The sequence below is a fragment of the Bufo bufo genome, chromosome 3 (assembly GCF_905171765.1).
Source record: "Bufo bufo chromosome 3, aBufBuf1.1, whole genome shotgun sequence".
Lineage (NCBI taxonomy): Eukaryota > Metazoa > Chordata > Amphibia > Anura > Bufonidae > Bufo > Bufo bufo.
The window spans coordinates 601860179-601881680 of NC_053391.1; the positions used below are offsets into that span (position 1 = coordinate 601860179).

Genomic DNA, 21502 nt, shown 5'->3' on the forward strand with positions numbered 1-21502 from the left:
AGAACAGCATGCTGAAGTTCTCCGTATCTGGCTTTGCTCACCAGAACCCAGACTATAATGGGGTCCGGTGGAGATCTAGCCACTACTCATCAAATTTGTCAGGAGCCAGCCAGTTTTCTGCTGGAGAGTGCAGGCGGAGATGTGAAAATAGCCTGAACTCAAATCGTGCACATGTGGCAAGTCTTCCATTACAGATTTCTGGGCAGATGATCCACAGCAGCCCTTACACTGATCAGATGGTGAAAATCCACCTACTATATGGAGAATGTGATACTTTGCACAATGCATGTGACAATGTAATACCTTATGAGAGGACAGGGGAGGGTACCTGCTCAGCAGTTTGTGTGGATCATGTGGGCCAAACCAGTTGACAGTTACAACTTGGCTACCACGTTGTCAAAGAAAGTGATGACCTAGTACAGGATGTCACTTTGTTTGGTGGTAGGTCCAACAGCACAGTCCCCACACTAATATCGAGAATGAAAGGGCCATGGTCCAGGTTCATCGAGGCATCCAAGCCCCATTCACTTGAAGGAAGAAGTCTGACTTCATCCAGTTCTTCTGCATCTGTGTCAGTACGCTTGACTTCAGTTTGTGAATCTGGGCTGCTTGCTTACTTCAGGGCACATGGCTGTACACGCAGTGAAATCAGCACAAGAAACCAATTAGAGGGACAATACTTTATTGTGTCTTAAAGCAGTTATTTAAGTAAATAACCCACATTATGTACTTTAGTATTTTTCATGCCAATTATAGGGAAGATTCGACCCTGGGGGACTTCTGTTTTCTAAACGCATGAGAAAGGAGCGGGATAAAACATCAGGCAGGGTTCGAGCTATTGTTTATATCCACAGAAAGTTAGTCATGATTCAGCAGACAGTGAAATCAGATCCCAGCGTCCGACGTTCTTACGGTACCAGGTCCATCTGCCTGTCACCCAGCTTTACAAAGTCTTCGACCTGGGTATTCTGAAAGTAAATCTGGTAGCGGTCGACTCTTCAGAAAATACAATGTACATTTCTATAGATGCTGCAGGTTAATCGTACCCTATAAAAACAGACGCATAAAAAAACAGCACACCTAAAGCCCCATGCCAGCATCGTATCGTGTTACATAGATTTCTTATAAAAAACAGAATGCAGCTAAACGTCTAATTTATCATCACTGGGGCAGAACATGTTAATGGTAAGTGGCCCAACAACATTACATGCATTGGCAGAACAATCTGCTGGGTCAGGGTTTCATTGTCACTAGCTGCCCACATGGTATCTCCAGTTGGGAAGCCTTTACATTATAAACATGGGGGGGAGGGGGCAGTTCACATTTTTAACAAATGGTAGAACATGCAGGAGGATGCACAGAAATTATAGGAAGAATGATACATAAAAGTCATTCTGGAGGACAACCCCATGATTGTTGGGAGGGAAAGCCTAGGACACAACCAACAAACTAGTTACCAGAACTGGAGGTGAAGCTATAAAACGGAAAGGAATAGCATGCCCATTGCTTGTACACTATCCCCATGAATTATTGGTGACCTATCCTGAGGACAGATCAGCAGGGGTGTCTGACTCCTGGGACCCCAGCTGATCAACTGTTCGAAGAGGCCGCACCGTGAGGGATTAGACCTCTTCCTAGACCAATGGCATCATTGTACATTGGTCACGTGGACTAGGTGCAGCTCAGTCCCATGCAAGTGAGAGGGGCCGAGCTGAAATACCAAGCGCAGCCACTATACGATGTATGGCACTGTGCTTGGTAAGCTGTGAAGAGACCGCAGAGCTTCGGCCTCTTCAAACAGCTGACATCGGGACCCCCACTGATCTCATACTGATGACCTATCCTGAGAATAGGTCATCAATGTCTAATTCCCGAATGACCCATTTCAGGTCTATGTAAAGGGACACTTGCCTATAAATGTTCTGAAAATGCCATTAATATTTAAAAGAAAAACCATGAAGTATTTGATGATGTAATTGTAGCTGCTTTTACAGTCCGTAGTCCTGTATCAGAATTTCCAGGCCTTTATCCAATAGATTGCCATACAATGTCATTACTGATACTTTGGTGCCAACACGGGACCTTTTACACTTCGCCATGAACATAAAAAACATCATTTCAAGAACGACTGGCATGTATCTTTACATATATGTACACCTCAACATACCCTTCATTCAATCCGCCCTTTAAAAACATGGCAAGCTATACCTCATTACAAGCAGTAAAATGAAACCGGGCAGCCGAGGGCCATAGTACAAGTATTTCAAGAGCACAGATATCCTTGTACCCATTTTCCACTAAATGCTCAGCACCCCAAAACACAAACAGAAGAACCTCATAAAAGATTTGCTAAAACTGGTCTACTCTGATTGCATTCCTGATAGAGCCCCCATATTGGGGAGCTTGGTCTGACTTCTTCCCCTGCCGGGTCCCTTTCTCCTAGCTAAGTGAAACGTGTGTGTTTTAGGGTTAGAAATTACCGGCTAAGAGACAGGACTGAAAGGGGAAAATTAAATACATGACTGAAGGGTTGTGGGAGAAGCTTCAATAATACTATAGGAAAGCGCTGGGATTTGCTCGAGGATCTTTCTGGTTTCTGTATCTGAATGCAAGCCATACACCAAGAATCTGAAAAACAACGGGAAGAGCAAAGGCAAAGATGGTAAAACCAATTATTACTTACATTTATCATGTACAGACCCAATACCTCATCCCATGGTCTGATTAAGGGTTCACACCACATATTTGCTGTAGAATCTGCACTGAAAATTCTGGAAAAGTTCTGCACAAATGTTAGTGAATGGGGTTTGACAAACCGCATTCACTCAACAAAAAGAAAAAAAAAAAAAAAAAGCATTCTTCGTATGCTGCAAATATAATAATCTGCAGCATGCCCTATCTGTTGCCAAAATGCTACAAAATCTCCCCACAGATTTAATTCACTGCATGTGTCAGAAGTGAATTTCATTGTCAATTTTCTTGCAGAAAAATGACTTGTTACTTATTTGTGTGTGAAATCGCTCTTCAAATAACAAAAAAAAAATAATCTATATAAAAATTTCCTTTCTGCAAGTGAGCTGGTGTAGATTTATAGAAAACCTGTCACCATTCCTGACACGCCTGTTAATAGTTTCATGCATTCCCCCATGTAATAATAATTCTGGGGCCTCCATGTTGTGCCGTTCCTTTATTATTTCTAATAGAAGTTAGGAATGTATTGCTAACAGTCCGCAGTAAGGGTACAGAGGGGTGGTAACCAGTTGGGGGGGGGGGTTGTGTACCTGCACAGACTCACTCTATCCAATCAGTGCTGCCATTGTCAGACTGTGCAGGTATACCCCCCCCCCCCAAACTGGTTACACCCCACTGTACCCTTACTGCAGACTGCTAGCAATTCATTCCTAACTTCTAGTAGGAATAATAAAGGAGCGGCACAACATAGAGCCATAAGAATAGAGGCTCCAGAATTGTTATTACATGGGGAATGCATGAAGCTAGGGATCGACCGATATTGATTTTTTTAGGGCCGATACCGATAATTTGTGAACTTTCAGGCCGATAGCCGATAATTTATACCGATATTCTGGGAATTTTCATTTTTGAGAGAAAAAAAAATTCCTACACAAATCTGCTGAAAATTAATATGTTTATTGTTAATGTGTATTTTTTTGTTTATTGTTAATGTGTATTTTTTTTTTATAAATCTTTTTCATTTATACTTAATATTTTTTTTTTTTTTTTTTTACTAATTTTTAGCCCCCTTAGGGACTAGAACCGTTGTCCTATTCCCCCTGATAGATCTCTATCAGGGTGAATAGGAGCTCACACTGTCCCTGCTGCTCTGTGCTTTGTACACACAGCAGCATGGAGCTTACCATGGCAGCCAGGGCTTCAATAGCGTCCTGGCTGCCATGGTAACCGATCGGAGCCCCAGGATTACACAGCTGGGGCTCCGATCGGAGGAGCAGGGGAGGGGATCCTGTGGCCACTGCCACCAATGAGTAATACTGGGTGGGGGGCGCACTGCGCCACCAATGTTTTTACTATTGGCCGGGATTGGGATGGAGGTGGGGGGCGCACTGCGCCACCAATGATTAATACTGGGGGGCTTGGGGGGGGCGCACTGCTCCACCAATGAAGATAAGTCTCTCAATCATTCATATACAGGAGGCGGGAGCTGGCTGCAGAATCACATAGCCGGCTCCAGACCTCTATGAGCGGTAGCTGCGATCCGCGGCACCTGAGGAGTTAACTACCGCGGATCGCAGCTACCGCTCATAAAGGTCGGGAGCCGGCTATGTGATTCTGCAGCCAGCTCCCGCCTCCTGTATATGAATGATTGAGAGACTTATCTTCATTGGTGGCGCAGTGGCCACAGCCCCTCCCCTCCTCTTATGTTCTCTCCTCTCATTGGCGGCAGCAGCACAGGGGGGAGGAGACACTGCTTCCTTCTCCCCTGTGCTGCGGAGGGAACACAGAGAGCGCTGAGAGCAGCACGGTCTGTGTTCCCAATACGTTATCGGTATATCGGCAAAATAGATGCCGATAACGTTCAAAATCCTCAATATCGGCCGATAATATCGGCCAAACCGATAATCGGTCGATCCCTACATGAAGCTATTAAAACAGGCATGTCAGGAGAGACGACAGGTCCTCTAAGTCTGTTGCAGAGCCTGCTGGAGGAAGCGCCAAACTTGTTTAGGGGCCGGTGCCTCCACATAATTTTGGTGCCTCCAGCAGCGCAGAGGCACTTAAAACCGGTTTGAAAAAAGACGTTCTTAATAAAATGTCCCACAATGTTTTTTGTGGGCCCAGCTTAGTTCTGCAACCCCTCACAATTAGCAGGCCATGTGAGCTGGGGCCATAGCCACCGGGATTCTGCTGTTTCAAACAGTAGATACCCGCAGCAAATGTATGTGTTCAGCCCTACAGCTGATAGCATACATTTGACCTCGCCATCTGAGCGGTCCAGAAGCTGAGATCAGGGAACCTGTTACGGTATAGTAATAGCCTGAAGCCTCAGGCAGGCTTTGGTAGCTATTACTAAAATATACAAATACAGGCCAGCAGGTGGCAGCACTGTATTGGTATTACTGTTGTATGATGGCTATTCAGCCATCACAGAACACAATGGGCAATCTAATGACAAACAAAAAAATGTTTTTATAATTTATTTTTTTTCCCCCAGTATATAAACGCAAGAAAAAGTATACAAAGTGTGCTATCCATGTAATCATACTGACATGGAGAATGAAGGAAACAGGTCAATTTTATCACACAGAGAATGCCGGGAAAAAAAAAAAAAGCCAGAATTGCGTTTTTTTCTAATTCTACCCCATTTGGAAAAAAAATTCCAGCTCCCCTCTACATCATATGCAATATTAAATAGTGCAACTTGTCCCACAAAAAATAAGCCTTCATAAGGCTATGTGAACAAACAAAAAAAAAAAAAAAAAAAAAAAAAGAAGGAGGTTATGGCACTGGCAAGGTGGGGATTGAAAAACAAAAACAAGGAATATCGCAAGGTCCTCTAAGGGTTACCCAAAAAGTGAATGCAAACTGCTGGCAGCTAAAAGACATCTGTTTGCATCAGTATTAGGCCAGTTTCAGAAGAGCGTGTTCACTGTGTGAAACGCTATGTGTAGGAGTGTGGATTCCCATAGTGAACTTATTATTGATAATGCTGTGTGTCTCTGCCCCACCTGAACTGTAATGATTGACACTGACAGTATTATGCGAGTACAAATCATTACAGTTGGTCGGGCAGAGAGACACAGCATTATAAATTGTAATGCCATGCGGTCCTGTCAAACGAGCGGAGTTCTCTACAGGAATTCATGCTCCCAACACAGAGCATGTTTCATGTAGTGAAAGCGCTTGTATGAAACTGGTCCTAGACAGACTTCTATGTTAAAAAAAAAAAAAGTTGCCATCTGTTGGGCATCTGATAAACGGATCTGCTAAATTGATGATAAAAATTTGATGTGAGCAATAAAGCAACTAGCCACTCAAAAGGTGAATGCTTGTGACCATTTGGAGGGCAATCCAACACGGACGCTTCAGTCCAGAACAGGGACCTTCTTCAGATATGGATTGCAGTGGTATACACTGAGTAAACATAAATGATGCAGTGGTGTAGAGTGGAGATTCCCACTAGGAGCAGGCCTATGTGCGGACAAGAAGTCAGTTTCTCTAATTATTTCTCCATGCGAGTCTCATAGGAATAAATAGAGAAACTGACTTCCTGTTCACACAAGACAATGAGGGGCAGTCGTTAACCCATTTCCACCATTACTGTGGTTTTAAAGTGTCGCAAATTTGCAACATTTTGAGCTTCCCTCCATTTTTCTGAAGTGGCGATAAAAGGGGCGTGGTTTATTTTATGGTGCACAGAGCGCCAGAGAAGCGCCTATCAATAAATTAGGTGCATCTCACTCTAGGGCAGGGGGATCAAGAATGGAGTACTGGAACATCATTCTTGATAAATGTCTCCCACCGTGTCATCATACATGTATCATTGTGTACGGCTGACTTTACAGAAAGGTCCATATCTGTGGAGGGAGCCATGTTCAAAGCTTCCGTCACAGACTATGATTTGATAAGTAAAGCGGCATTCAACGCAGTACTAATTTTCCGGTCTAAACAAGAGACACCACAGTGGACCCAAAGGGGTTCCTCTAGAAGCCAAGGGGGTCCTTGAGCACCAGATCCAGCAAAGCCCCGATAGAAAGTATACAAGGAGGAAGTAGTTCTCCCCTAAAAAAACCAACACTGCTGACGTTTGCAGCCGATCACAGGCCTCTTCGGTCACATTTGCTTATACTATATGTCACAGCAGTGACGTACTGTTCAAGCAGATGTGAATGCTGAGGACTGTGACTGGCTGCAGCGGTAATGGGACCATGCCACTTGCTGGTCCTGTGAGGACTGGAAGCGTCCAGGAACAGGGCAGTGTTGTGGACAGGTGGATTTTTTAATTTAATTTTTTTATGGGTCACTTGTTAGGACCATAGGGGCTGTCAGCTCCTAGGCCGGAAAACCCCTTTAACACCTTCTTCCTGTATGCATTTTGCACATTAATGAGCAAACAATTTCTTTTTTTTTTCATTTTCGCATTCCAAGAGCTACAACCATTTTTTCCCTAGTTTTTATGTTCACCTTGCGGCATAAATAACCCAATAGGTTTACTCTCTGGGTCAGTATGATTACAGTCATACCAAATACATGGCGTGCAGTGCTTACACTAGGCCGTGGCCTAGAATAAGGCCCCTTAATGACTGGCGTGAAGAGGCATATTGGCAGTCATTAAGGGGTTAAGCTTTGGTGAAAACTCTCTTGAACAACATGGCTTGTCCTTGAAAGGGGCTGCTATTTACAATACTGCACCACTTAGGAAACCATGTTACCTCAGTAAAGCTGAAGAAGAGTCCAACACCACCAAGGATTTTGAGGGCTTCACCAGCATGGGTCAACATTTTGTTACCGCACGTCTCACATGTGGTTTTTTTACACTCCTAAAAGTAAAGAAAATAAATAAATAAAGTAAATAAATGAGCGAGGAAGTGTCTGGCTGTGCCATAGCAAGAATCAATCAAACTGCCAAAAATAAATGGGTAACATGATGAATTCTTAGAACTAAACAACATTAATAATTCTGTACATGGGTAGAATTCTTGCCCCTCTCCCCTTCAATCACATCCCTATCCGTCCCTTGAGTAAACTTGTATTTTTTTTAACTGTACTATGTAACGCCGGTCCATGATATGAAAACTAACTTTTGATCTGATACCAGAACGGACCTGCATAAAGTAACACTCTAGGTAAGACAGACAAACCTTTATGGGTTACACGGCAACTTTGCCTTCAAAAAATGTCACGTGACCCAAGACTGCTATACAGCAGTGCAGCTGTAAAACGTATCAGAGTTTTGAAAAAGTTTGCATAATGGCTGTGCTTCTTTGTGCAATCATAACTGAAGGAACAGTTATGTTTGGGCTTCCCTAATGTTTTTCTCAGCTATATTATGACCCGTTTCAGCTGCACAGCTAGATGCATTTCACTCAGAAACAGGGGGCATCTCCCTTCTGCCAGAACTGTGCCGTTGTGACATCCTTTCCCTTACTTCCCACTATGTTTGTTTTCAGCTCCGGAGCTCACAGAACAGATAAGGAGGGATAAATCACACTTACAGACACACAGAAGGCTACTGTGATGTTCAGAAGCTGTGTACAAGCAGTTCTCTCAGGCTCAGGATCTCAGCTAGCTCTGATCCCACCCCCCTACACTTCCTCTCAGCCGTCTTCTGAGTCTGTTGCCAGGGATGGATCTTGCCTGACAATAGGCAGTGAACTGCAACTTAGGTAGAAGTAAGACCCCTAGTGACTGATTTTACAGCTTTTTTTTTTAGGTGGGTGCAGGCATAGTTTTGAAATGACGAGATTTAGAAATTTTCTAGTTTCACCATTCTCTACTAAATGAGCTGAAATTGTTTGAAAGTACAATGACTCTGTAATTTGCAATGCATAAGGGCAATGCACAGCAGATTCTCCATATAGTAATCGTCTGAACTGAATTTTAGACACTATCAATTTTAAAGGGGATATCCAGTAATATATAATGATGATCTATCCTCAGGTCCAAGTCCCGGCACCCCCGTCATTCAGCTATTAAGGGTATCTCTCCCAAGCACAACGTGTATAGTGGCTGTGCTTGCTATGGCAGCCCAGCCCCATTTATGTCAAAGGGGCTGAGCTGCAATGAGGCCACGTGACCGATGTACAGTGACGTCAAATGGCCTAGGAAGAGGCCGCGGCACTCACGGAGCTCCAGCCTCTTCCTACAGCTGATCGGCGGGGATCCTGGGTGTTGGACCCCCACCAATCTGATATTGATGACCTATTCTGGGGAAAGACATTCAAATAGTAGGTGACGGCAGCATCCTTCTCCAAAAATTCTTTATTAGTAATCACTCCATGAAAAATGTAAAAAAAAAGTACAAAAAAACTATTTGATACATATGCAAATTAACCTGAGATGAGTCCTGTCCCTGACTCATCTCACGTACAGGACTCATCTCAGGTTAATTTGCGTATTTATCAAATCGTTTTTTTAACACAATAAAAGCACACAGAGCTATGGGGACTGGGTATTGCGGATGTGCTAGTGGCTATCTAGCAACCCATGTCCTCAGCTCTATACCCAAAATCCCGGTGACAGGTTTCCTTTAAATCCCGATCACATGATCGGGTCACGCACTTACCGCCGGTCAATCAAGCCGGCGTCCAACGCCAAAAGCATTAAGTTGCTTAGAAAAGGATCGGGAACAATCAAATCCAATGTGTTGTCTGACTGACTATTCCACGCTATTAGGGGAGCTGGGATACCCCCATACACATTAAATGGACAGACAGCCTCACCACAAATTGGCAGGGTTCAGCTGACATTCGTTTGATGCTTAAGGCCAACTTTACTTTACTGTGAAATGTCAGATTTTTGTGCGATGATTAGTATTTGTACATTTTGTTTCCGTACTAAATACTAATTACAAACTGGTCTCCAGGGAAGAACCCAGCTCTGGTCATAAGGCCTATTGCACACGGACGTTTTTTTTTCCCGTTTACTGGACGTTTTTTGCGTTCCGTATACGGAACCATTCATTTCAATGGGTCCGCAAAAAAAAACGGAATGTACTCCGTATGCATTCCGTTTCCGTATTTCCGTTTTTCCGTTCCGTTTTAACATAGAACATGTCCTATTATTGCCCGCAAATCACAGTCCGTGGCTCCATTCAAGTCAATGGGTCCGCAAAAAAACGGAACACATACGGAAATGCATCCGTATGTCTTCCGTTTCCGTTCCGTTTTTTGCTGAACCATCTATTGAAAATGTTATGCCCAGCCCAATTTTATCTATGTAATTACTGTATACTGTATATGCCATACGGAAAAACGGAACGGAAAAACGAAACAGAAACACAATGGAAACAAAAAACGGAACAACGGATCCGTGAAAAACGGATCGCAAAACACTGAAAAAGCCATACGGTCGTGTGCAATAGGCCTAAGAGTGAAGAATGGAAAACCACCATCGACGTTGCCTACAAGAGATGGGAGCGCTCACCGCAGTGCAGACTGAAAACTCTTCTTTAAACTGTGCATATTTGTCTGTGGTGTTCAACCATCCACAACAGTTCACATTCTTCTCCATCTCTCTCCTGGTCACGTTGCCCATACTGGTCCATGCTTCGTTCAGAAACCGCTCCTGCAGAAAGCAAAGTGGTGCTGGTCACAGATGAGGTGGGGGAGCTGAGGGCATCCAAAATGCATGGTAATAGGTGTACTGCACATTGTTATACTGCAGCTTTACAACATGCAAGGGGTGAAAGCTTCCAATCTACAATGTGGCTATGAAACCTTTCAGCATAACTGGTCAGGACATCTAGAAGTCTGCACATATGATCACCATTTGCAGACCCACTTATGCTGTATTTACCAGTTACTTAAAGAGGACCCGTCTCCTCTCCTTACCTGCCAATTTTAATAGCTACATGCATTCCCCATGTGATAACAATTCTGGAGCATCTATTCTTATGTCTCTATGTTGTGCCGTTCCTTTATTATTTGCACTAGAAGTTATGAATGAATTGCTAGCAGTCTGCAGTAAGGGTACAGAGGGGAGGTAACCAGTTGGGGGCGTGTCCCTGCACAGACTGACAATGGCAGCACTGATTGGATAGAACAAGACTGTGCAGGTACCCCCCCCCCCCCCCCTCCCCTCTGTACCCTTACTGAAGGCTAATAGCAATTCATAACTTGAAGTGCAAATAATATAGGACTGGCACAACATAGAGACATAATAGATGCTCCATAATTATTATTACATGAGGAATGCATGGAGCTATCAAAACAGGAATGTGAGGGGTGGTGAAAGATGATCTATCACATGTGTAAGCTTTTAAAGGGGTTCTTTGGGCATTTCATCTAATCAGCAGTTGGCACTAACCAGTGAGAGGAAGATCCTTTAGATCGTACCCACCCTTTTGTCCCTCCACCGATGCTTCCACTGCACTTGCACCTTTCGGCTCTTCCACCCAGGTCCTGACCGGATGCATCTGCTTAATATGGTGTTCAGCTGCATAGTAGTAATTGCAGCCGAAAAAGAAGTGCGTACATCCAGTGGGATCCCAGGCACAGCGAAGGCATCACTGGAGGGCCGGACGGGTAAGTACCATCTAAAAGATCTTCCTTCCACTGGTTACTACCAACTACTGATTAGATGAACTTCCTGAAGAACCCCCTTGAATCTAGATACCTCCATCAACTGGCACCTCCCAATTGTTCTTTATGGCTTTATTTTCTTTGCATCAACATCCCCCCCCCCCCCCCCCACTTCTGAGCCACAGGGCCTGTTAGCTTGGTAGCCTCATATGCCAACAAGGCAGTGGTTAGCCAAGGAGGTGCCACCAGCACTCTTTTCCCCAAGTATAGACAGAGCATAGGTGACCGCCTGACCAGTCTCCTTTAAGAAAAGGTGTCCATATTTACAGCTGTCTCTTACCTGTAGAGAGCTATTCAAAGCCAAGCAGGAGCACGAGACCACCAGTTGGAAAATAAAGATGAGAATTAACACCACCATGTACTGGTACATGTCAGTTAAGGACACTGGAAAATGGGTATTGATTAACTAAGAACATTCTAAAAAGCAAACATTACATTTACATTGGGAATAATCTTCACAAATACGAACCTCCTCAGCTACAATAAATAGAAAACAACAATGGTTTTCTTCTGACTTCGGCTCACAAAACTGCATGTGTGGCTCCAGCCTACAAGCGGACTTGAGCATCCATGTATTACATAGCCGGGTACTCAACTGAATTGCCGCCGGCAGCTTTCCCTGGAAAAATCCGCTATTTGCCAGCGATGCAGGACCTGTGGTGATCAGCTACTGGGACAGATCTAACCTCTGATGAGACAATCCCATTAATAACGTATATCAACAAGAACAAGACCAATAGATATATAAAGTTGTATTTCAGTAGAACGTTGATTACACTAATTAGCAGTGAGCGCCGTGTACGTTATATGGTGTCTCTAGTATGCATTAAAGGGATTGTCTGGGAGTTTAAAGGGGTTTTCCAAGAATTTTGAAAATTAAAATACTTAAATATTACTTTATTATAAATATATTCCCAAATACCTTTCATTAGTTTTAATAGCTCAATTTGTTTAGGGAGCAATCATTTGGAGAAATAAAATGGCCGCTGTCCTATTAGTGCACACAAAACCTGTCCTAATTACACAGAGGACAAGTTACTTCACAACACTGAGATAGAGGAGGCTGAGACAACTCTTTCCTACTTGTCAGGGATTATGATACTGAATACAGATAAGAATGTTAGCCGAATCTCTGTAGGAATGGAGTTCATGAGGAGACATGAAGTACAGAAAGGACGGACTATAGCTCAGTGTAAAGAAGAGGACCGGCACTCGCAAATGGAATTTTCACTGCTGTGGTTTATTCAGTCACTTATAAACACATAGGGACGCCGACCTATTGACACGTGCACCGCAACCATCACAAGGCAGTGCCGACCCTTATCTTCAATATTATAGCTCAGTGTAGTAACTCGTCCTGCTGAATGATTAGGACAGGTTTTGTGTGCACTAATAGGACGGTGACCATTTTATTTCCCCTAATGATTGCTTCCTAGAAAAAATGAGCCATTATAACTAATGAAAGGTATTTGGGAATATATTTATAATAAAGTAATATTTAAGTATTTTCATTTTCTTAATTCCTGGAGAACTCCTTTAAGAAACTACCATATTTTTCGGACTATAATATGCACTTTTTAGCTAGAAAAAAAAATAATCTTGCTAAAAAGCATTGTGTCTTATAATCCAGTCTGGGTGCTCCAGCAGTGCCAGACCTCTCTGACCGCTTCCCTAATGATCCAGCAGAGCGCTCATACAGCAGACCTGGAAGTGCAGAAAAAGGAGTTTTCATGCAGCAGAGTATACTTGGATACATTTAATGAGGTCATCACATGTGCCATTGCCGTTTGTGTCCAGTGCAGAAAACATGCGCGATTCCCCATTTAGGACACTGCTCGTGGCACAGGATCGCATGTCATTACGTTTTAGAATGCTGTGCTTCTCTGCATGACCCGTGCCGAGACACACGTCAGCATAATTCTGTAGAAGCAAGGTCGGGCAGAGAGACACCGCATTATAAATCAATATCATGCCATGCGATCCATAATGGGAAATCACACGGAGCGCGATTTCCGCACTGGACACGTTCATCTGACAGAGGCCTAACAATGGTTAGCTTCATTTCTTAAACTCCTGGACAACTTTTTAAGAGGATCCCTTTGTCCCTTGGATAAAATATTGCATAGTTTAGGTGCCATTTCACCAGTTTTATTTGCCCAGCAGTAAAGACTTTCACGTGAGATGTATTTTCTGTTGCTGGCTCACACAAGGACTAGTCTTGCTGGCCACACTCATCTGCTGTAAGGTATTCTGACTGGGCTTACGGCACAAATTAACATAACTGGATATGAAGATGGCTGAAAGGATACAATGAACAGCATCACTTGATGATGACTAACTGCTCCGATCAATCCGATGATGGCAATTAGTAGAAGGAAAACACCGATTGCTATGACGCCGCCGATGATGTGGATGCTGGACACTATCCCGAAGCCTTTGCCCCATGCTGCTACACCAATTAACAAGAGGCCTACCAGCTGAAAGAAAGCAAGAAGGGTTAACATCGGTATACAGTCAGGGTTCCTGCACACATACAGTCATGGCTTTTTTCTTGCCCCAAAAAAGCCTGATCTGATGGTTTAGTTGTCCATAGCAACCAATCAGATTCTACGTTTTGTTTTTAACAGCTCTTTTGGAAAATGAAAAGTGGAATCTGGTTGCCATGGGCAACTAAGCTAGTTTTCTATTAATATTTATATAGCGCCACCATATTCTGCAGTGCTTTACAATTCAGAGGGTTCATGTACAAAACAAAAGATATCACAACGTACCTGGCTAATATACAACTGAAACACTAGGAGTGAGGGCTCCGATCGCAAGAGCTTACAATCTATGATTTACACCATTTTCCGAGCTGTGTGTGTCCTACTTTCACTTTGTGCTGGTCATCTAATAACCTTTATCTCTAAATTACCAAGAGGTCAAACACATTTAAAGTGTAACAATCATTCTTTTTTTATTTTTATTTTGATGCTGACCATTATTGTAGTATACCGTATTTTTCGCTTTATGACGCACCCAGGTTTTAAAGGAGGAAGACAGGAAAAAAATATTTTGAACCAAAAAGGTGCTAAAATATTTAATAAAATAGAAATAATAGTTTACACTGTTATGGGGGATCTACGGATGACACACTGTTATGAGGATATTTGGGAGATCTTTGGATGACGCACTGTTATGTGACTATAACCCCCCTCATCCTTTAGAATACACCCATGTACTGCAGTACATTGGTGTATTCTTAAGGCCTCTTTCACACTACCGTTTTTTTTTTTCCGTTTTGCGGGCCGTTTTTTGCGTTCCGTATATGGAACCATTCATTTCAATGGTTCCGCAAAAAAAAAACGTTTCCGTATTTCCATTCCGTTGAAAGATAGAACATGTCCTATATTTGGCCGCAAATCACGTTCCGTGGCTCCATTAAAGTCAATGGGTCCGCAAAAAAAAGGAACACATACGGAAATGCATCCGTATGTCTTCCGTATCCGTTCCGTTTTTTGCGGAACCATCTATTGAAAATGTTATGCCCAGCCCAATTTTCTCTATGAAATTACTGTATATGCCATATGGAAAAAACGGAACGGAAACACAACGGAAACAAAAAAACGGATCCGTGAAAAACGGAACGCAAAACACTGAAATCGACATACTGTAGTGTGAAAGAGGCCTAAAGATGAGGGGGGGGGGGGGGGGGGTTATAGTCACACTTAATATTAGTAATGTAATTGGCCTGTGTTTATATAAAAATGACAATAACCCTCCTCATCCATAAGAATGCATCTATTTACTGCAGTACATGGGTGTATTCTTAACTCCTTAAGGACACAGCCTTATTTCACCTTAAGGACCAGGCCATTTTTTGAAAATCTGACCAGTGTCACTTTAAGTGGTGATAACTTTAAAACACTGACTTATCCAGGCCATTCTGAGATAGTTTTTTCATCACATATTGAACTTCATGACAATGGTAAAATGAAGTAAAAAAATATAAAATAAAAATAAAAATGTATTTATAAAAACATACTAAACTTACCAAAAATGTGTAAAAAAAAATTGCTAATTTCCAAGTTTCAATTTCTTTACTTCTATAATACATAGTAATACCTCAAAAAATAGTTATTACTTTACATTCCCCATATGTCCACTTCATGTTTGGATCATTTTGGTAATGACATTTTATTTTTTGGGGATGTTACAAGGCTTAGAAGTTTAGAAGCAAATCTTGAAATTTTTCAGAAATTTTCAAAAACCCAATTTTTAGGGACCAGTTCAGGTCTGAAGTCACTTTGTGAGGCTTACATAATAGAAACCACCCAAAAATGACCCCATTCTAGAAACTACACCCCTCAAGGTATTCAAAACTGATTTTACAAACTTTGTTAACCCTTTAGGTGTTGCACAAGAGTTATTGCCAAATGGGGATGAAATTAGAGAATTTCATTTTTTTGCCACATTTTCCATTGTAACCCATTTTTTCCACTAACAAAGCAAGGGTTAACAGCCAAACAAGACTGTATCTTTATTGCCCTGACTCTGCTGTTTACAGAAACACCCCATATGTGGCCGTAAACTACTGTACGGCCACACACCGGGGCGTAGAGGGAAAGGTGCGCAGTTTGGTTTTTGGAGGGCTGATTTTTATGGACTGGTTTATTTACACCGTGTCCTGTTTCAAGGTATTCAAAACGTCGTTAACCCTTAAGGTGTTCCACAAGAATTAATGGAAAATAGAGATTCAAAATTTCACTTTTTTGGCAGATTTTTCACTTTAATATTTTTTTTCCCAGTTAATAGCCAAACAAAACTCAATATTTATGGCCCTGATACTGTAGTTTACAGAAACGCCCCATATGTGGTCGTAAACTGCTGTACGGGCACACGGCAGGGCGCAGAAGGAAAGGAATGCCATATGGTTTTTGGAAGGCGGATTTTGCTGGACAGTTTTTTTTGACACCATGTCCCATTTGAAGCCCCTCTGATGCACCCCTAGAGTAGAAACTCCAAAAAAGTGACCCCATTTTAGAAACTACGGGATAGGGTGGCAGTATTGTTGGTACTAGTTTAGGGTACATATGATTTTTGGTTACTCATTATTACACTTTTTGTGAGGCAAGGTAACAAGAAATAGCTGTTTTGGCACCGTTTTTATTTTTTGTTATTTACAACATTCATCTGACAGGTTAGGTCATGTGATATGTTTATAGAGCCGGTCAATACGGACGCGACGATACCCAATATGTATACTTTTTTTCCCCTATTTGTTACCAATTTTTTTAAACTCTATTTGGGGAAAATTACGTTTTTGTTTATTTTTACTCGAAACTTACTTTTTTGGGGGGGAAAACTTTATTTTTAAACATTTTTTTTCACTTTATTTTTTGTCTCACTTTGGGATTTTTGGGGGTCTAATCCTTTACAATGCATTCCAATACTTCTGTATTGGAATGCATTGGCTGTATGAGTAGTACAATGAGTATTACTCATACAGCTTCCGGCCTTGTGAGATCCAGGGGGCTGGATCTCCCAGGCTCGTCACTGGAAGGCAGCGGGACCCCCCCGCGCATTTGAGCAGGCACCGGGTTCCAATCACCACCCGCCGGTGATTGGAATATACATGTGTCCTGAAGAGGTTAAGGATGAGGGGGAAGTTATAGTCACACTTAATATTAATACTGTAATGTAATTGACATGTGTTTTTATAAAATGTGACTATAACACCCCCTATCCTTAAGAATGCACCCATGTACTGCAGTACATGGGTGCATTCTTATGGATGAGGGGGGTTATAGTCCTATTTAACACACAGTTAATTTTTAGGTCAGCCCCTGAGCTGTCACTTACCAGGGACTTTAGGTGACACAGGATAGAACAGGGCGACGGTCTCACAGCAGTTTCATTGGTGGTCTGTGGCAACGGCGATTATGGCCGCACTGGAGGGAGGGGGTAAGCTTATTGGTGGAGGCGGCAGTTCCTGCCGCGCTCACCACCAAACAGCGCGACATGCAGGGTGGCAGTGGAGAAGGAGAATGGCTTTCGTCTCTCCTCCTCGTCTGAAATGGACCCCAGCTGCAGATAGACGTGCGGGCTTGCGGCATTCAGCTGAATGTTTCACTGTCGCCGCCCACTCCTAAGTGCTTCATACCCGCTGCCTGCAGCACTGACACGAGGGGAAAAAAGTCAGTGCGTCTTATAAAGCGCATGTGCCAAAATCATGGTGGCCGGCACATTGCAGGAGCTTTAATAAGTGAGCCGGCCACTATGATTTTGGCACATGCGCTTTATAAGACGCACTGACTTTTCCCCCCATGTTGGGGGGACAAAGAAGTGCGTCTTATAAAGCGAAAAATATTGCATCTTTACAAAATCACAAACACAAACTCATTCAAGTCCCCCAAGAAGGCTGGTCGCCCTCGAAAAAGACAAATCCAAGAGAGGACAGGATAATGCGGAGAATCTCCATAGGTAATCGTTTCAACACTGCAGCTGAATTGCTCGCCAGTTCCGCACTGAACAGGGTGAGGATCGGTCTCGTCATACAGGGTCTCGACGTGTAAGAGCATTTGGACTGAAAGCCCACTCTGCAGTGACCAAACCTCTAATTAGCAGAAAGAATCAAAAGGCTAGACTCGCCTTTGCTGAGGAGCATATTGTGTGGACAGAGGAGAAGTGCTCCAGAGTTCATTTTAGTGATGAAAAAAAGTTTACATTTATTTGGGTCTGATGGGAAACATTATCAGGGCTCCAGATGGCGACCAAAACGGTCGCCAATGCGCCTTAAAATTTGCAGATGGCGACAAGACTTTTTAGTCTTGTCGCCATTTGCGACTGTACCGCCGCGATCCTGCGCAGCCTACGTTCTCTTCACTAGCACACTGCACAGTGGAGAAGGAAGAAGTCCCTCCCTCTCCACTGTGACGCGGCCGCCACTACCACCAATGGGGATATAGCAGGGAGGAGGAGGGGAGGAGCTGTCGCCACTGTGCCACCAATGAATGTAAAACATAAGTATAGGCAGCGGTATCACAGACCCGGCACGCAGGGCATGCGATCCGCGGCCATTAACCCCTCAGGTGCCCCAGATCGCATGCCCTGTTACTGAGGCCGGGTGCCCGGTCTGTGATACCGCTGCAGACAATTGTATAAAGGAGTTAGAGGACCTTTCGTGGGTCCAAAGAATATGAACTTATCAGCAGGCTGCATAGAGCGGCGCCCAGGGATCTAAGTGCACTTACTATTATTCCTGGGCGCCGCTCCGTTCGTCCGCTGTGGCCCCTGGTATTTTCAGCATTCAGAGGAAGGAGGAGGAGACGCCAGTGTCTCTCCTTCTCCCTGACAGCAGCGCTGTCCAATCACAGCGCAGAGCTCAGAGCCAGGGAGGAAAAAACCTCCCTGGCTCTGAGCTCTGCGCTGTGATTGGACAGCGCTGCTGTCAGGGAGAAGGAGAGACACTGGCGTCTCCTCCTCCTCCTTCCTCTGAATGCTGAAAATACCGGGGGCCACAGCGGACGAACGGAGCGGCGCCCAGGAATAATAGTAAGTGCACTTAGATCCCTGGGCGCCGCTCTATGCAGCCTGCTACTAAGTACATATTCTTTGGACCCATGAAAGGTCCTCTTTAAACATTCATTGGTGGTGCAGTGCGCTCTCCCAAAGCCTCTCCCCCCCCCCCCCCCATTATCACTGGCCACAAGTCGTCGTGTCCCCCCCCCCCATTGTTATATGGTGGCCACAGGGTCCCATCCCGTTCATTGGTGGCAGTGGCAGATTACACTGCTGGGGCTCCGATCGGTTACAATGGCAGCCAGGATGCTACTGAAGCCCTGGCTGCCATGTTCAGCTCCCTGCTGCTGTGTGCACAGAGCCCAGGGCAGCAGGGAGATGTGAGATCCTATTCACCCTGATAGAGCTCTATCAGGGTGAATAGCACAAGGGATGAAAAAAATCCAGGTTCTAGTCCCTAAGGGAAGAAATGGTTATTAAATAAAAAGTAAAAAAAAAAGAAACACCAAAATACTAAAAAAGTTTAAATGGCCCCCTTCCCAGTTTTACATATAAAATTTAAAAACAATAAAAGAATAAACATATTACATATCGCCACGTCCCAAAAAGTGTGAGCTATTAAAATATAAAAAAATATTCCCGCTCTGTGAAGGCCGTAACAGAAAAAAAAAAACTCTAAACCACGCAATTTGCCATTTTTAGTCACCTTGTCCCCCAGAAAATGTCCCTGGATGTGAGAGGTATGTGGTGCTGTTTTCTCCTATATGTAGTGCACCTGCGTCTCATCTTCTCAAAGTCCTTTTTTAAAAATTATATGCATTTTAAATTTGGCGACTAAAAAAATTGAATTTGGCTCCTAAATTTTTTAGTTTAGGAACCAATGGCTCCTGGTCATTTTTTTTTGTCTGGAGCACTGATTATGTTCATCGACAAACTGGGGAAATACTGAACCCAAAGTGTGTAAAGAACTCAGTAAAAGGTGGAGGAGGAAGTGTCATGGTTTGGGGAATGTTTTCTGCAGCAGGAGTTGGACCTCTCATACAGCTACATGGCAGAGTGAATGCAAGTGTGAATCAAAACCTTCTTCAACTACACATGGTTCCTTTCTTGCGTTCATCACTCAATCAGCCAGCAATTTTCATGCAGGACAATGTCCCCTGTCAGACAGCAAAACGGGTAAAGCAGTTCCTTAAAACTGAAAACATTGAAACAATGAAATGGCTAGCCCAGAGTCCTGATCTAAACCCAATAGAAAACCCTCTGGAAAAATCAAAGTTAAGGTCAATAAACCCACAACAGGCACAGAACTGTTGGAGACTGGAAGACGAGTGGACCAAAATCCCACCAGAGCAGTGTGAAGGACTAGCGATGTCCTGTGGCTGGAGATGTGCGGAAGTCATTCAAAGCAAGGGCCTGTACACTTCTACTGATTGGTGACTGGTGTAACCTCCAGAAAATGTAGTTAGAATCTTTCTGTGCTACAGTCATTGCTGTTCTCTAATTATGATCATCAAGTTTTTTTGAAAAATAAAAAGGTTTTATGTTGATATACACTCACCTAAAGAATTATTAGGAACACCATACTAATACGGTGTTGAACCCCCTTTTGCCTTCAGAACTGCCTTAATTCTATGTGGCATTGATTCAACAAGGTGCTGATAGCATTCTTTAGAAATGTTGGCCCATATTGATAGGATAGCATCTTGTAGTTGATGGAGATTTGAGGGACGCACATCCAGGGCACGAAGCTCCCGTTCCACCACATCCCAAAGATGCTCTATTGGGTTGAGATCTGGTGACTGTGGGGGCCATTTTAGTACAGTGAACTCATTGTCATGTTGAAGAAACCAATTTGAAATGATTCGAGCTTTGTGACATGGTGCATTATCCTGCTGGAAGTAGCCATCAGAGGATGGATACATGTTCTTACTCTGTTTACGGCAAATTCGGACTCTACCATTTGAATGTCTCAACAGAAATCGAGACTCATCAGACCAGGCAACATTTTTTCAGTCTTCAACAGTCCAATTTTGGTGAGCTCGTGCAAATTGTAGCCTCTTTTTCCTATTTGTAGTTGAGATGAGTGGTACCCGGTGAGGTCTTCTGCTGTTGTAGCCCATCCGCCTCAAGGTTGTGCATGTTGTGGCTTCACAAATGCTTTGCTGCATACCTCGGTTGTAACGAGTGGTTATTTCAGTCAACGTTGCTCTTCTATCAGCTTGAATCAGTCGGCCCATTCTCCTCTGACCTCTAGCATCCACAAGGCATTTTTGCCCACAGGACTGCCGCATACTGGATGTTTTTCCCTTTTCACACCATTCTTTGTAAACCCTAGAAATGGTTGTGCGTGAAAATCCCAGTAACTGAGCAGATTGTGAAATACTCAGACCGGCCCGTCTGGCACCAACAACCATGCCACGCTCAAAATTGCTTAAATCACCTTTCTTTCCCATTCTGACATTCAGTTTGGAGTTCAGGAGATTGTCTTGACCAGGAGCACCCCCCTAAATGCATTGAAGCAACTGCCATGTGATTGGTTGACTAGATAATTGCATTAATGAGAAATAGAACAGGTGTTCCTAATAATTCTTTAGGTGAGTGTACTTTGGTTATTTTGGCAAACACTGTTCTAATGGCATGGTGTACCCCTTACAAAAAAAATCCTTCAAATGAAGGTCAATGTAAACTACATTATTTCTGTTCATAATTAGTGTTCATAAATTGTT

At 43.3% G+C, this 21502-nt stretch overlaps 1 protein-coding gene across 1 annotated transcript in view; it reads right to left on the minus strand.

Annotated features, from left to right (window-relative positions):
• Positions 1-665: 665 nt before the first annotated feature.
• The window catches only part of TSPAN31 (tetraspanin 31), a 35271-nt gene continuing 14434 nt past the window's right edge, over positions 666-21502 (minus strand). The window contains exons 2-6 of the mRNA XM_040425943.1: positions 13586-13753; positions 11557-11637; positions 10120-10260; positions 7407-7514; positions 666-2628 (exon numbers count right to left, since the gene is read on the minus strand). Of these exons, the coding sequence (XP_040281877.1) occupies positions 2554-2628; positions 7407-7514; positions 10120-10260; positions 11557-11637; positions 13586-13753 (573 nt within the window). The 3' untranslated portion in view covers positions 666-2553. The remainder of the gene's footprint in view (positions 2629-7406; positions 7515-10119; positions 10261-11556; positions 11638-13585; positions 13754-21502) is intronic.